The sequence below is a fragment of the Hippoglossus stenolepis genome, chromosome 2 (genome assembly GCF_022539355.2).
Source record: "Hippoglossus stenolepis isolate QCI-W04-F060 chromosome 2, HSTE1.2, whole genome shotgun sequence".
Classification (NCBI taxonomy): Eukaryota; Metazoa; Chordata; class Actinopteri; order Pleuronectiformes; family Pleuronectidae; genus Hippoglossus; species Hippoglossus stenolepis.
In genome coordinates this window covers 11162042-11179417 of record NC_061484.1, presented here as the reverse complement: position 1 = coordinate 11179417, position 17376 = coordinate 11162042, and the positions used below count along the sequence as shown (strand labels likewise).

The window sequence follows — 17376 nt, the reverse complement described above, 5'->3', positions numbered from 1 at the left end:
GATGCTGCTACCACAACACATACATACATGTCCCACCAGCAATAAAAGAACACCCTGATAAATGACAGAATCGGACGTCATCATCAGATTGGAAGATAATAACTAAGCTTTCAAGTAAGTGTGTCATCAATTTCACTTTCATTTGAGTCCAGACGGAGGCATTACATATCCTGTAGATGAGTTATGTAATTCAGTAAATACGCAGTCATGCACAGAGTAACCAACCTTGCCGGTGGCCGCTCGAAGGAGCTGCTGTTTCTTCTCCAGATCCTCGCGTTTGGCTGCCAGGGCCTGCTGCTCTGCGTTCTCCTCACGCCACAGGTAGCTGGACAAACACAGACAGTCACACACTGTTACACTTATGTCACCAGAAACACTGAAACCCAATTACATGACTACACGATGCTCACAGGAGCAGAAGAATAGTCAGCAAGGACAAACACACTAGAAACTAGGACACATTAATGAAATGACTGTGCTCTTTAAGAAGATTTTTGGTGTAAATATTTGTTGACAAAACCACTGACAACAAAATCCTAAATTAATAAAAGTCGTTTTTTGATATGGGAGGTAATTATATTTTTTCATTATAAGGAGTTATATAGTAATTTGAAATGTTGCTCATCTATTTGAGGGGTGAACTTTAAATGAAATATCAGCTGGTTCATCAAATCACACATTAAAATAATTTATATCAACTGAGACAGTGTACGATGAAACTCAACAAAAAAAAGACAATATGCCTGCTGCAATCATTCCTCCTGTTATTAACACACTCCTAAATGTGTCTGACATTAGCATATGACTTCCGCAGATGTTTTTTAAAATCAATTGATTCCATCATAGGTTCAAGTTACTGATCTCAGAATCGTGTAGACTGACCTTGATGCAATTGAGAAAGTGTTTTCTGGCTGAGCTGCAGTGAGCGATAACTAACACAGAAAGGGAATTTGGTCCCTAAATAGGGCTGGGCGACATGACTTCAAATCAATATCATGATTATTTCAAACATTTACCTTGATCACGATTAATGAACGATTATTTTATGTCTAATTACTCAGTGTAGGTCAACAAGCGACTCTGCTCACACGTCAAACTGATCTTTATAAAAAACCCGATGAATTCATATTTATGTTCCTGGATAAACGGGGCATCGCATCTTCTGCAGCAAAGAAGTTAAAACACTGTGCTGCGTCATAATCTTGCCCAGCCCCATCCATAAATGACTTTAACTTGACCCAGACTTACAATAACTTCAGTCAGACTCTTGGCACAAAATAAGCCTGTGGAGTTCGTCATTAACATTAAGAGCTTTAGGAGGGAATTTGTTGTTGGCCATTATCTGTAGGAGGAATGATTACAGCAAGCAAACACAGTCTCAACAGACACACAGTTGCAGGTGACAAATTAGGAACCCGTCCCTTATATTAAAATAATGAAACTGCCAAAACCATCTTCCTCTTGTTTCCATTAGGGTAATTTGTATTTGTTCATATTTTTAGATTATACACTGCCAATAGCTTGCAGCTGTGTGGTGTGCAGATTGTGCTCCTTCGATTAAAGCAGTCATTATGCTGCCTTTTCACCCACTAGAATAAAACAATAGATCACAGTGGACTGGAGGGTGCATGACAGATTAAATATGAAACAAACATGACAGTGCTCATCAATTTTGTTATTTCGTTATAATAATTGTCTGTTTTTAATTAACAAATGGACACTTGTCTGAAAATGCTGTTTGTCATGAATCAGGGGAGAATCGGTCTTGAATAAATTTTTTACTTCTAACCAACGATTCAATTCATCCAGGCTTAAAAACCTTTTGCATGTAAAAAAAACCCTCATTGTATTAGTGGACAGAGAAGGCCCAGTGACATTCAGAGTAGACAAAACCCTAATATGTAACTAAAGGTTGCAGACCGGAAACGATTGAACCTTTTAGCTTAATGCAAGATACAGGCAAGTCTCCAGTAAAGATTCATCTGAATGATGTGGTGCTGTATAACGAGACAATACAAATACAAATTATGAGCACAAGTCAGGGCTGAACTAAATTAATTCAAAGAGAAGGCAAGAGGGTAAAGACGAGGTTCTTACTTTCTTTCACTCTGCAGTTCATCTTTCCTGTTCTTCACCTCATAATACTTTTTGTCCAGCTCCTCCACACGGGTCTTCACCTCATTCAGATCTTGATCGAGTTTCTAAAGAGATAAGGTCAATGTAGGTCAGATTCTCGGTTAGGGGATATAAAAATAAGAAATCATGTCAAAAAGACTTGAATAAAGCAATTTCAAATATTACAATCAAAGATTTTAAAAAAACATAACAAAAGAAATGTTGAGAAAGAAGTGAACAAATAAGCACTTTTTAGTAGTAGCAATAATTGTAGGAGTTTTCTCATACTTCCTCTGAAGCTGATCCTAAAAATCAGTGTGAAAACCAAACTTTACGCTAAACTATAAATCTTCTTCCTGGAAAGTATATTCACAGTTTTGAATTTGCTTACATTGTATTGCTCCAGGTTCTTCTCCTTACTAGTCTCTGTGTCTTCCAGGTCTTTGTGAATCGCTGCAATCTGCCTCTTTTTATCATTTATGGCCTGGTCCAGCGACTTCAGCTCCTTCTTGATCCACTTGTCCCTCTCCTCCTTGGAGGTGAACTGGCTGCCACGTCCCTGCTTGGCATAGAGGTCTGTCCTCTCCTGAGTAGCCTGAGCCAGTCTGGAAGGAGACGGAAGACAGAAAGTTACGATTTTGTAAACTAACTACAAGGTCCCACAGGAAGACACATCAGTACATCAACAAAACAAAGATTTGAGGCAGTCAATGATACAAATTATTAAACATATTGTTTGACGTTTACCCCTAAAAATTGGGCACTGTGTTTAAAGCGATTAATCATTCACATAGCCCTAATAATATTGATATAAACCTATTCAAATTAAAGCTGAGACTTGGCACTTTAATGAACTATCCATTGTTTTATTTCAAATTTAATTATCTGAAGCTCAGAACCTGAAGACCAAGAAATGAGAAACAGTCCAAATATTCCCAGTCTTATATGTATTTCATGTGCATCCACCTCTTGAACTCTTGCCATCAAAGTGTATTCAAAATGTGATGACTGACTCATCGAGTTAAGCCTGGTCACCAACTGCTCGAGGGTTCGTAGCAGAGGATGAGTCATCCCTACCTGGAGATACCCCGCTCTTCTTTTTCCTTCACCATGTTGAATTTTGGCTCCGTCTCCTGCAGCTCTTTTTGCTTTTCCTCAATTTTCTCCAGCAGCTTCTGACGCTCCTTTAGCAGGCGTTTCTAGAGGAGCCAGAACATGACATTGTATAATGAATCTTCAAAATGTAGAACTTTGGAGGAGGAAGTATATGAAATGGATGAATTGTTTACAGTGGAAGGATGATAAGCTTATGTAAAAGCGGGATTGACACAGACTAAAAAGACATTCAAACAAAATAATTAGTCTAAAAGATTTCATTATTACCTCAATGCATCCATGTATATTTTCAGACTTTTTTTCCAAATTAATCAATTCCTAATGCATTTTATCTCAATGTTAAGTTCCTGCACAATGTGTATTGAATTTATATTTCTCAAAATAATTAGTTATAATAAATTATTTTTTGGCTGTAATATTCATTGGTAGATGCTAAAATTATGTGCACCCCTTCTGTTGATTTTTTTTGACTTCATAGTATTGGCCTGTATTTATTTTGAGTATATATAGTAAACATACACATGTATAAAGCAAAAGACCATTTATCTAATTCTCATTATTACAATTGATGCTGCTCGTAGTCTGCTGTCAAAACTAATGAAAACAAACAAAAACAAACTCGTTAGTTTTCCCGAAAATAACGAGTTCGGGAAAAAAGCATCAAAGAAGGCAAATAATTGGGTAAAACACATTAACCATACCGAGTATTCTGAAAGATTTATGATCATAGTTTTAACCTGGATCATGGAAACATCGGACCAGTCCACCGCCTGCTGCTTTTAAGATTTTTCTGTGTGGGTTTCTATGACGGTGTGTTGCCCTATCACAGGTATGAAAACCTCTACTTTTCTCTCTGCATGTCAAAGCCAACTCAAACCTGATAAAACCGGGACCATCAGCAGCTAGTGACGCAGTTCTGCTTCCCTTGCTTTTCATTTTGCTCCAATAACATTTGGCTGATGCTGTGCCAGCCGTAGCCAGGTGGGCTTAATCCAACCACCAGCCAGCATGCTGCCATGGACCCATAACAGTTCACACAGAGGCTGAGCCAATGAAGCCATTTGTATGATTATCATCTTCAGACTCACGTGCACACGAACATACACTGCACACTATGCCATACGGAGAGTTATCTGTGCCAGCTCTGTACACAAAACCTTGTGCCAGGAATGATGTATAGTGGAGCTTATGGCTAAAAGGTCTAATATGCAGCCTGGTGCTTCCTCAGTCCGCTCTATCTCTTATCCACAGTCCAGCAAATGTTCTGCTAAAAGACTAAAACTGCACATTACATCTATTTTATAAGGAAATTAGACTTTTAAATAAACACTTCACTATTTGGTGCTTTTTAATGCATTCATATATTTTAGCAAAGTTCAGCAAGAAATTAATCAGCGCTCATTTAGAAAATTCATCATTTACCAAGTACAAGTAACATCCGGTTATTCCGGATAAATGAAAAATTTAACTATTTTAATGACTGTATAATTAATTGATTAGTTAAAAAAAATTCCATAAATCACATCAATATATTAATGATGCTCTCAAAAGTTGACTATTTCCTTGCCTTCCATTAAAAATGAAGCAACTGTGAACATGAACTCCTCTTTCCACTTTCTAACATGGCAGAGTGGAGTATATGAAAAGAGAAAACCATCCCCGTCTACATAGAGTGATGATGCAGGGGATGGGGGGTTGGGGAGGGGGAGTGTTGCTGGTGCGGCATCACGTGTGCGGAGTGACGCAGATAGGAGGCTTCCGTACCCTCTGTTCGCTGTTGCCTGCCAGCTCGTCCTGCAGGTCCTTGGTCTTCAGCTCGAGTTTGGTCCTCTGCTTGATCTGCTCCTGGCGTTCGGCCGACAGCTGCTCTCTCTCCTCCTTCATGGCAGAGATCTTGGACTTCAGCTCCCTCACAACACGCTCCGTCTCCTACAGAAAAGGAGCCAAAATAATGAAACACGCCGTGAGACTTAATTCAAAGGAGTGTTAATACAACAACTTACTTCTTCTCCAGTGATTAAATGCCTAGTCATTTATTTACCAAAGACAGGTTCAGGAGAGATGAATGGATTAACAGATTTTGTTCATGTGAAGAGCAAAGCTAATTTTAACAAAATATGTCCCAATTTGTCTGTTTTTCAAATGTTAACTATTCTGGATGACATAAATACACAAATAAAATTCAACAATGTAATTTTGAATACTGCACTTTTCTACAAGCTGTTAAAGATAATACCCCTCACCTAACCACAGAGATGGATATAATTACTCAAAGGTGGAATTCTTTACCTCTACTTTGTCTCTAGCATCTTGCTGAGCATCACGCAGCTGTCGGGATTTGTCTCCACAGGTCTCCCTCTTGGAGGACAACTGCAAAAAACAACCAACAAACAGAATGTTAAAGAGGAAAACTTGGTATGGTAAACTGTACACAACTGAGCACAGACCTAAATCTTTGGTGTGCAGGCTATGGTGACTGATTTTATTAAATAATCTATTAAAATGGCTTAAATGAATGTGTGATACTTGACATGCTGGTGAAGTGGACAAAACAGCATTCATATCAAGATTCAGTGAAACAGCATTTTCTACTATATTGTAATATTCTGACTGGCTGCTAGTGGCGATTCCCGTTGTAACCATAGAGTGTTACCTCATCCAGTTTGGCGCGGGTTTCATTCAGTTCCTGGTTGTAGATGGTGTACTCCAGGGCCCTTCTCATCTTGTCCCACTTCTGGTACTGAGCCAGCTCCTCCTTCTCGTCCTCCAGGGTGTGCAGACGCTCCTCGATGTACTTCAGCAGTTCATTGATCTTCTCTCGTTTACCCTCTGGGGAACACACACACCAAGTTGTTTTTAAAACGGCAAACATAATTCTACTGAACCGACATTACTTCACGCTAGTAATGATTTATTGATGAATGCTGTTTACTTTTACAGTAACCATGTTGCCCATCATCATGCATGTTAATCATGAAATAAGTATTAAGAAAGTTAAATTGCATTTTTTTTTTTTAAATAAAGTCTCCAAATCTGCTTTTCATTCAAACTGCAGTGTGCACTTTTGTCTAAGGCTCAATTTGGCAACCAAAAACCCCATTTATGATTGAAAACGAATAGTTTAAAGTGGGGGAAGTTAAAACAATTATTTAGTAATGTCTAAGAAACAATGATGTTCCAAAGCTGTTACCTGTCTCCTTCATGAGAGAAATACTCTCCTCCTTGCGCTCATCGTACACCCGTGTCCCTGCCACCTCTCGCAGCAGCTTTAAACGCTGGGAATCCGGTGCCGTGGCCATTTGGTTGATCTGAATGAAACATGAAAATAATGCATAAGAAGAAATACCCTGCTGTTTGGTGTACCGTTTTATTAACTTAAGCAGATGACAATTTCTGATTATACATGGCAAGTCAAGACACCAGAACTTTTTCCAGCCCTGTTTGCATACTGTAATACATGACACAACACTGACACACTCATGTGTTGTGCGTGTGAGGTTGTCACCCACTCCATTCTCACCTTTCCCTGCTTGACGATGTAGTAGGGGTTACTGCGGGAGAAACCAGCACTCTCCAGAAGGTTCATGACATCATTCTTACTGCAACAATAACAGATGCCATCAAACAAGTGATTGCATGGGATCACAGTGTTGTAATTTCCGGTGATTACAGGGACACAAACAGTCACCACACAGCAATACTTACGTCACCATCTTCTTGTCTAAGAAGTATTGGTCCTTCTTGGCGCCAATGACACGGCGAAGGGAGACTTCCTCCTTGTCAATCTGGAAGAAGAGATATTTATCGTCGGTCAAGAAGGGAACAGCAGGATTGGCCAGTTGTGCCACAGTATTACCAGGCTGCATGATTACAGTTTAACCCCCAGTTAGAAACTCTTTGGATTTCTGGATTGGATCAACCACCCTGTCTTCATCGTCAGAATAATAAGCACTGTCTACTGGAGGTTGCATTATAATCACTGATCACAACAGTCATAGGAATACTGTTAAATATTATCAGAATAGCACAATATAGTGATGATACCACTTAGACCGGTGGCTTGAACTTAGGATGATGTTGAGGAAAGTTGCCTGACAAAAAGTGTCTAAATAAGTAAAGAATTACAGTTTTTCCTCTGATAATTCTTTTAAAAATAAATACTAAAATGTAATGACATGATTGTATAGATAGTATTTATGACATGCACACAGAAGATAGGGTTTTACTTCAGAGGCTTACTGCAATGTTAGAACAATATAAAGTTGGAAAGAATCTGTGTGTTCACAATTAATAGGATCAATACGAAAGTTTTGCCATTCCTACCGGCAGCCGGTTGTCAGAGTTGTCAAATATAATCTCCACAAAAGCAGAAATGACACGTGGACCAGTTCCCTCCTACAGTGACAGGGGAAGAAAACACAACATTGGCATGTTTATATTAACGGATTTACATGTTAAAATAAAGTTTTTCAAGCTGTTACAACACAAACTACATATTTCAACAAAAAAAACACATAATCCTATTAAGAATTGTATAATCCACCATTCATTAGGAGGTTACACAAGCTTTTGTTAACACGAGCATGCAAAACAAAAGACGTCTGTGCAAGCCCCATGTCACAGAGCCACTTTTACAAATTATGACTGACATTCGAGGTGTGTGCGATATTCGTCTGGACTTACATGGAGCAGGGCCAGACGCTGCTCAGGTCGTAGGTGGCTGAACTCATCACTGAGCACAAACTGAATGGCTATGAAAACAGAGACAGAGCAACAGTTTTAGAAAACAAACAAGAGAAAGTAGCAACGTTGGACTATTGAGTAGAAAATTGAGGCTCACATACCGTAGAAGAAGTTACTTTTTCCTGATCCATTCCTTCCAACTGTTACAAGAAAACACACAGAGAAGGACATTGAGATACATGTTCACAGACAACCCCGAGACAAGACTATTAACCAACAATTTAAGTCAAGCGCATTCAACAATATCTTATCTTGAGTAACTTGACAACACTTTAGGCTACATATCTCAGCCTCAAACTAATCCAGATGGTGAGTTAGAAGTGCAGGTGTTCATATACTCACCGATGACGTTGTGCTTTGGACTGAAGGGGTCCACCACAGTTTGGTCCCTGTAACTTCGGAACCCCTGGATGATGACCTACAGCAGAGCAAGCACAAAACATTGACTGTAACGTCCTTCTGTAAAGCATCGTTAAAACCACACGATGAAGCCAGGCATTGTTGAATGAAAAGTATTCCAGAAGCAGACCGGGGACCATCCCTGAATGCAGCAACACTACTACCTCGACCCTCTCGTTTATATTCAACTTGTAACCTGTGTGCTAGGCGCAGCAACACATGTATAATGATCGGGACACGGTTTACAGCAGGGCCTTGTCTGACGGTCGCTGTATGGGCTAGTTCTTTTTATCGTGGCGTTCACCGGTGTGCATGGTTGCTAGCTAAACCAACCACACACGAGGCCGCCATATTATCATCAAAGCTCGTGTTTAGCTAACTATTTGTGCTGAGTGTGGTTTTATATAACGTGTATGGGGCAGCGGGACGTATGCTAACTCCACATTAGCCCAGTAGCGTTAGCGTAGCATCTTATGAAGGGGGCGGGCAATTCAAGATTAATCCCGGTAGCCCTAGCTAGCATTAGCAAGCTAGCTGCTCAACCTTTATCTACCTCTGGTACGCTTTTACTTTGCCCTGCGCGGCAGTTAAAGTTAGACCGCGAGCAACCCCTTCTTATCCTGGGCACGGGCATTTAGCTGAATAACGTTACGCTCGCATATTTAACGTCAGACAGGTGACAGTCGGAAACACTAACAAGTACGATGCTAGCTTACCTGTTTGATGTACATGGCGGTCTGAGCAGGGCGTCTCCTCGGCTGAACTCGGAGTCAAACTCCACTCTCCGCTAAACTGGAGAAGCCGATAATTCACTGATCCAAAACTCAACGATATATTACAATTTGTTGCATGTGAAAATCGGTGAAACCCAGTGTGGCCGGGGAGAATAACATGGAAAATGGCGGCGGGGGCGGGATAGAGTGGAAGGTGCCATTATGTGAAAACGGGGTTGTAACAATAAACATATACCAAGTGTTTTGTGTCAGTAATTTAACTAAGGTAAGGTATGATTATGGAAAACGTCTAGTAGATTATTGTAGTACTGAAAACCACTATTTTTTGCGTAATTACACGTAAATAACACGTTTGATATTTACTATCCTCTCTGTTGGTAGAGTTGGTACAGTCCAGCTCTGCCATCTGAGCGCCAAACACAGAAAACAGTCGAAACTGAAGGATCTGCCTTCTAACTCTAAACTATTGATGATAGTAACTACCCAACAACATGGTTTATCACACATTTAGAGAATATAACTTAGATCTGTTCCCATTGGGAAGTTTTCTTTATCCATGGTTTATATTTCCAAAAAATAATACAAAATGCATGTTTTTATGTTTTGTATTTTGCATAGGTTGTACTGGGTTGCACTAACTTGACAAATATCCTGGGAACATACAGTCTGACTATAACTGTACATACAAGTGGCCGCCTATTTAAATCTGCTGTTAAAGGCCATAAGTCACTGCAGGTGTCACTGTTGTCTCTTCTTCTTGTATCCTGGCCTCTCCTGTTCCTCGGAGAGATGTACAACGTAGGCCTGAAGCTGTTATGGACACAGTTTTAGAAGGTAGTATTGATTTTTCCCCTGTCTTTCTGTTTACAGGAATAAATGTGCCAAACATTACATGGAATGAATCCACCTGCAATTCCATCAGACTTCTCAGCTGCATATTCACCTAGAATGCTGCAATGATGACTTGACAACAAGCAATTTTTGTGCTGAAAACATTTATTAAACACATACTCATATCCACATTATTGAAAAAGATCAGACAGACAGCAATTCTTCAAATAAATTAAATTCAAATGCATGACTTAATTTGTGAATAGGCAAATAAATCACAATAACAACCTAAGTCATGTATATTGCAGTTTATTAGTGTGCTGTGTTGTTTCATCTCTGCAGTTCAGAAGGAAGGGAAACGGCATCAATGGCTGCTGTAGGCCATTCACTTAGTAGGCTTTTTTCACACAAATACCCATTGTTAATGTCATAAGGAACAGTTCCTACTGTAACAAGTCAAAAAGTCTGCTGTGAAAAAGGCCTATAGGCCTCATGTCCCATAGACAGAACTCTATTATCTGACCTCAGTCTATCTACTGGTTTCAACACCAGGCACACAGAGAGCGATTCTTAAAACTTTTTCAAGTAAGACTACAAGCAGTCACAGTTCATTTTAAGGCAGTGCAGTTATTGGGCTCAGTTTGAACTGGTGGTGGACTGGGGACTGCAGGTAAGAGGTAGGGAGGGTGATCACGGATGGCTCAAAGTTTTTGGTGTTGAAGGTGGTGGTGAAGTCGTTGGCAAAAAAGGATGCAGACTCCGGGACGCAGGGTGTGGCTGGTTCAGGTGTGGCAGCGTGAGCCGGAGCCATGGAGAGGACCTCGGACTCAAACTGCAGCAGCTGACCCATGAAGCTAAAATTGGGTGAGATGACATCTCGGCGCTGCTTGATGATGTCAAAGGCCGCATCCAGTCGCAGCTGCTGCGTCCTCATGATGTAGGCCATGCAGATGGTAGGGGAGCGTGAGATGCCTGCTTCACAGTGGACAAGAACTTTCCCCCCTGATTGCTTTACGTGATCTGGAAGGAGAAGGGGACAATCAGCGTTAATGACAGTCTCATATAGAGACAGATCATTTTTTCTTCCTGTAACAAGCATCAAATGAATTATTGAAAAAACTGCTGGTGCAGATCAAAATATCAGCCATGGTTATTTTGTCGGGTTTTATTTTTGTTTTGTTAGTGTGCGTCTGTAATTTATAATTTTAAACTCAAGTGGTGATGGAGGTGTTACAATGAATCAAGAGGGAGTTTTGAACAGTGAATATTAACAAATGGAAGAATCCCATTATAACTATATAATTATTCCTGTATACCTTACTCCCACTCAATAATTAATGTGAACACCTTTTCACATCTTATCTACACACACACACACACACACACACACACACACGATATATAGACAAACAACAAATCAACCTTCTCAGAGAAACACTTCCTGATATACCAGTTCTGCACACAGACGCTCGTGAGTCACAGAGCGCAGCTGTACATGAGACTTTCTCTCTCCTACGCTGCTGTGGGGGCGCTGGGCGCTGCTGCAGAGTTCACTGTGGCACAGAGCTGTGAGTTCTAATTCAGAGCTGCTGCAGCACTCCTACACACTTATATGGATGTTCTAATGCCGACACACAAATCTACTTTCTGATTTCAAGATTTTGTAAATTCACAGAACTACCCCTTATTACACATGCTTTTTTCTGTGTCTCAAGTTTAGGATTGGTCTCCTGACATACACTTAGCTCCACAAAGCTACGGCACACACCTACACATTTATCTCTCACTCTCTCTCTCTATCACATTGAGGGTCACTTCTGTCTGGTCATGAGAGTCACTGGAGGGCGAACAATTCATATTTCTGACATCTCTGATCGCTGATTCCCCGCATGAATGAATTATGAATTTCCCATCTGCAGTGGCAGATGCAACAAGATGAAAGAGAGGTTAAAAAAATGGACTGACAGCAGCGGTGGGTGTTATAATGACCACCCTCGAGTCAAGTGATGCACCCTCATTGGCTGGAGATGTCATGACATGCTTCAGCTGCTGTTTTCATCCAGGGAGGTCAATAATATTTATTATCTCCTACCCGACTGTACATTTGTCACTAGGTCAGTAAGGGGTGTTGATTGGTGATTGATTTTCATTTGGGGACCAGCAGAAGCTCGATGAGAGCTTGTGTGCAGCACTTTTCTAATCACTCGGCATGGCCGACAAATTTCCGTGGCCCTCCTTGAAAGTAGGCTGAACCTGCCCCTTGAACAATTCGCTGCCTTATGTAATGGCCAGGCTCGCTCAAAATCAACCTGAAATAGGAAAAAAACAATGCACAAAACCAACAACAGCAGCCACCAAATACTGGTCAGCCAAGCTGCTCATGGGCAAGCTTTGTCCTTGGTTATGCCTGACTATAAATAGCTACCAGCACATTGTGTACATCTTTTGCTGCCGCTGCTGCTGCTATTATCCTGCACCCCTCTCCTCTCCTCTCCAACACACACATACATTGACACTCACACACACACACCCTCTTCCTCAGTGACACATTCATTGCCCTCTGACTGCCCTCTGGTAAATCAATGATTCCTACCTGTAAACAACCATCAACTGTGCTATTCTATTTGTGTCCGTCAACTAGCTTTTATCCTCCACCCAACCATCAAAACAACTCTGAGTGAGTGTGTGTGTGTGTGTGTCAGCCCCCAACCTCCTCTTCCCCGCTATTACTAACCACGGACAGCTCACCCAGTTGTCACACTGACTGACCACACCCGGCGGAGTAAGCCACTGAGATTAGGCCTGGGAGGCGATGACGGCATGGGAGCGTCTTTTTCAAGTTAAGACGGAAGGGAGGGAGGAAGGGGAAGGGGGTAGTGAGCAAATCCTGAATGAAAGCAGACTGGCTGGATATGTTGGCTGGTTGGATGTGGGGTGGAGGTGGGGGTGGTGGTGGTGTCGTGGCTGAAAGCAGGTGATCAAGTTAAACAGATTACGGCCTGGTTTCTTTTAGCCCTCTATTTGTGAATGGCAGCAGGCGAAGGCAGCGATGAAGGGGGTTTACATGAGGACGCATCTCCGAAATAAACATATCTATGTTTAGGTGTTTTCTCTGACTCTAGCTCTACTGTTTTTAGGCTCCTTGAGGGGATGTCCCACTATAAGTATAGTGAAGCTGAACTTCCAAGAAAGGACTTCATCTTGGCACTGGTGTATTTATTCACCTCTCTAGCTGCAGTGAGCTTGTTATGAATGTTGAGCTGAGTGAATCGGCTACTTTATAAGACGATAAAAGAGAAAGGACCGATCCTGACACAACATCAACCTTCAATCGGAAACCCTCATCAGGAAAATAATTAAAGCAGTATATCTGACATGCCCAAGGTTCATTTCCTTCAACTCACCGATAAACTCGATGGCCTCCTGGAAGTGGGAGCTGATGTCGGCCATGTGGCTGTCCTCCACGGGGATCCACTTGTAGTCGTAGTGGCCCTTGGTGGGCTGCAGGTCCCTGCGTGACACGTTGAGCAAGGCCGTGATGTGAAGGTCGCTGAGATAGTCCTGTCTGGAGGCGTGGTAGGCACTACCGAGGTAGAGGAAAGGCAGGATCTCTACAGGTGTACCCTGAGTGCGAAAGAGGGGGGAGAAAACAGAGACATGAGACGAGTGGATAAGGACCCATGCTCAATGCATCTCTGAGAAAAATGTACCCATAGTCTGAGTCACAACATCCACCTGCCAGCAGAACATTATGATCATCTGCAGACAAAGGGTACGTGGATACATGTCGATGGAGGAATTATGGAACTGTGACGTGGAGTAACCCAAAATATGTCAACCTCAGACACAATAAGTGTACTCTGAGATGTGAGGCAGCCACGCGCTTTCTATTTGGGCAGTGGAGGTTATAAAGGAAAGGTCAGGGATGAAAGAGTGTTTTCCTCTCTGGGGCGTCCTGGTGTCAGCTGGCCACCAGTGAGTGATCGCTCCCCCTTTTCGAGCCAAATATAAGACGGCTGGGAAGCGGCGAAGGTCAGAGAATATCATGTGTATGATGAGAAAATGTTTTGATGAGCTTGATGCCAAATATAAATCTCTCTAATGTCAGCAGGGCTGGGATGTAAGTCTGTTTTCGTTTTTATAGCTTTATGTACAGTTAAAAATAAAAATCTGAAAGAGGATGTGTGCACTGTGGCTGTGTGAGAGATTGGAAGAACAGAACAGTGAAGGGGTGTTTCCCTACCTGATCGTAATCTGGTTTGTGGTGAGAGAGCTTCTCGCTGTGGGTGTTGACTCTCTTCTCGGTTTCAGTTCCGCTCTGGTCGATGGTTTTCACCTCAGTGCAAAGTTCAGGGTATTGAGAGTGGAAGTTCTCGAATCCTCCTGAGCAAAAATAAAGGGGGAAAACACATGAGTGTAAGCTCAGAATAATACAATCTGCACCCCCTGACACACACATACACATGTTGTGAAATGGCAGCGTTTATGAAACAGTCTTAACAGCGGATTATAACCTTTATAACCTGATTATAAGCGCGTAATTATGGAGCCCGAGGCTGGAGGACCGGTAATCCTTTTAGGCCCACATCCTGAGGAGGACGCAGAGGTGACAGACGGACATGGGTGTGTTTCAACACATTATCACCCCGTCGAGGCACTCGTTTACCTTCGGCTCTGGTGGGGTTTCACTTTTATTTTATATTTTATTTCCCATCAATAAAAGATATGGCACCACCAATTCGCCTGCGTTTCTCGCGCACTGACTCATCCGCTCCGTTGACGCACACAAAACATCTATCTCCCCGAGTAGTGAGAGAACAACACAGGCGGCTCAAGAGGAGGAGGACAGTGGGAGAAAAACGACTTGGCTTTATATAACAGTGTATGTTTTTGAGAAAAGTAAGATTAAATTGAACACCTATGGACTAGTCCCAAATATAGCCGCTTAAAAAGGTGATAAATAAATAAATAAAAGTGGAAAACCATCGAAAACCGTGTCTATAATAACATGTTCATTTATATTAGAGCCTAAAATCAATATGACGTATAATATTAAACTACTAATAATGTATATACTTGATTTAATAGCCTAGATAGGTTATTTTAACCTCGTCAGCCAACAACACAAGCCATATAAAGACAAAATCAGTGAAGTTTCAGTCCAAAGTAACATTTTCATCATTAGCATTAAAATAAGCTCATAAAACGTTTGATAAAAAGGTATAAAGGTGATGTTTTAACCCGTCATGGTGGCTTTTATACAATATACTATGTTTTCAAAGTCAGGATTGTCTATAAAAGAGGAAGGAAGAAGAAAGAAAAGTACACAACAGATCAGATTTATCTCCTCTTTCTGGATTCAAACTCGTTTCCAAACAGCTCTCACCTTTCAGGAAACAGATGTTGGCTCCGCTCGCCAGATGCGAGAGCGTGTTTATCACCATTTGTGCTACACTGTCCTTTTTCAGTTTTTGCCAGTGGGACGTCCGGTCATCCACGGCTACGATCGCCGAGATGCTGCCCTCCCGCAGCCGGAAGAGCGCTCTCTCGTCCGGGATGACGAACTGCAGAGGCAGCGGTCCTCCCCGGGACCTCCGGACCACCACCGAGTTGAGGTTGACATTGACGGAGCCTCCGATGCTGGAGTTGGTGAAGGAGAAATACGGCCGGCAATCCACAATAAGGCAGCTCCCACTCTCCTTCCTGATCATCTTCCTCAGACGCCGGCAGTCGATGCTGGTCACCTTCATATTGTTATTGTTGTTATTATTATTATTGCCTAAAGAATCAAAGTAGATGGATACGGGCGAGTGCGGAGCCCCGTGCGAGTCTGTGCCTACATTTCCTCCGAGGGGATTCCGGCCCATCGGTTTTATGTGAATGGAACCTCCGGCGCGTGACGTCACGAACCACATATGGACACCGGCGAGGTGTGACACGACGGAGAAGGCCCGCCCCCAACGATGACTGGACCGAAACCACGCCTCCGTGCCTAGTGAAGAAAAAAAATAAAAATGACCACACTGCTGTGTGTGTTTGATTCAGACATTACTCATACACACAAACGCACACACACACACACACACACACACACACACACACACACACACACACGAAACCTGATAGTTTTTTTTCTTTGTTTGTTGTTGTGACTTCAGCTATAGGCTAATTCAATTTTTTCAACTATGCCATGAATCTCAATGCCTGAACATTTTTTTAATAATGTGTCGATGAAAACATCAAGACCAGAATGACGAATCTTTAGAGAGAGAAAAATATAATAGAGAGATACATGACCAATATGTCCAATAACACATGTAAATCCAAAAGGCCGATTTAACAGGAATATCAGATCCAGGCAATAACCTACATAATACTGGGCTGCCACAAACAATCTTTTCACTTATCTATCAATATGCTGATTGTTTCCTTGATTCATTTATTATTTGTCTGGTCTGAAAAAGAAAGAACAAAAAAAGACCCATGACCAACAATTCCAAAAGCCAAAGATAATTCATTTAGTTTTACATTTTCTTCAGCATCTCAGCTTCACAAATGTACTTGAATTATCAATCAATTATTAGGGTAAATTTGCTGATATTTTTTTCTGTACGTCAGCAAATTAAATAATGGATTAATAATTCAGGCAAAATAGTACAATTTGAGTTAGTTCATATACATAAACTCATGAAACACCACATAGCCTACACAAACATACTGTACAACAAAATATGAACAAACACACACACTTATAAATATTCCAGTTACTTTATTACCTATATTCTTATTATAGGATATTAGATTACTCATAATATACTGCAGGTCTGCAGAGACATAACATTTACAGTGATACAACAGCAAATGAGAAGAACCATATAACATATAATGACACTAGTTGCAAGTACCACACCCACTCTACTGTAAATCCCCAAATTGTTTGTTTAAGGCCACTCCTGAATAATCTACCATGTGCCGCTCAGCAATGAGGGGAATTTAAAGAGGACCTCAGTGTCTGGACAACATGCAGTGAGCTGACAAAAGTAAACTCCAACTTCCGCTTTGTCCCATGTATAGCCCAGTGAAGCAGCCACATATCCACCAGCATGTAAGACTAATGCCCCCAAATGAATTAACAGGCTTAAACGTCACACCTCCCTGCGCTCACATGACAGCCAATCAATCCTAACATGCAGCTTAGGCCTCTGTTGGATCCTGTGTGCATGCGTTATGGTTTGGATTTCAATGTGTGACCACTGAGTGTCGTCTGTGTAATCCAACTGAAGCCATTTTGGATTCACACTGTGTCATACTCGCTGTAAAGAACGCTGTGCTCGCATCTGACTAAGCAGTTATTCATGTAATAAATTATTTTCTTCAATCTGTAGAGAATTTTGATTAGGCAGTAGTTTGACATTTTGTGAAATACGTCTAAATTTTC

The 17376-nt window shown here is 41.4% G+C and overlaps 2 protein-coding genes across 2 annotated transcripts in view; both read right to left on the bottom strand.

Moving 5' to 3' along the window:
• Positions 1-9285, bottom strand: part of smc3 (structural maintenance of chromosomes 3) — a 28128-nt gene extending 18843 nt beyond the window's left edge. Inside the window, exons 1-15 of the mRNA XM_035174383.2 lie at positions 9090-9285; positions 8317-8392; positions 8076-8114; positions 7915-7982; positions 7555-7626; positions 6937-7016; positions 6752-6830; positions 6422-6539; positions 5885-6060; positions 5521-5601; positions 4996-5160; positions 3193-3314; positions 2507-2720; positions 2098-2201; positions 226-325 (exon numbers count right to left, since the gene is read on the bottom strand). Of these exons, the coding sequence (XP_035030274.1) occupies positions 226-325; positions 2098-2201; positions 2507-2720; positions 3193-3314; positions 4996-5160; positions 5521-5601; positions 5885-6060; positions 6422-6539; positions 6752-6830; positions 6937-7016; positions 7555-7626; positions 7915-7982; positions 8076-8114; positions 8317-8392; positions 9090-9104 (1509 nt within the window). The 5' untranslated portion in view covers positions 9105-9285. The remainder of the gene's footprint in view (positions 1-225; positions 326-2097; positions 2202-2506; positions 2721-3192; positions 3315-4995; positions 5161-5520; positions 5602-5884; positions 6061-6421; positions 6540-6751; positions 6831-6936; positions 7017-7554; positions 7627-7914; positions 7983-8075; positions 8115-8316; positions 8393-9089) is intronic.
• Positions 9286-10085: 800 nt separating this feature from the next.
• dusp5 (dual specificity phosphatase 5) lies at positions 10086-15799 on the bottom strand. Its single transcript, XM_035182018.2, has 4 exons — positions 15325-15799; positions 14182-14321; positions 13343-13562; positions 10086-10958 (listed from the first exon to the last, which is right to left on the bottom strand). Exons 1-4 carry the CDS (start codon positions 15686-15688, stop codon positions 10552-10554), a joined length of 1131 nt encoding a protein of 376 aa, XP_035037909.1. The 5' UTR covers positions 15689-15799; the 3' UTR covers positions 10086-10551.
• Positions 15800-17376: the final 1577 nt, after the last annotated feature.

Coding starts and splice junctions, on each gene's coding strand:
- dusp5 (XM_035182018.2), bottom strand. CDS start 15,688: ATGAAGGTGACCAGCATCGACTGCCGGCGTCTGAGGAAGATGATCAGG. Junction 14,322..15,324: donor CAACATCTGTTTCCTGAAAG/GTGAGAGCTGTT, acceptor ATTTTTGCTCAG/GAGGATTCGAGAACTTCCAC. Junction 10,959..13,342: donor GGAGGCCATCGAGTTTATCG/GTGAGTTGAAGG, acceptor TTCTCCTTCCAG/ATCACGTAAAGCAATCAGGG.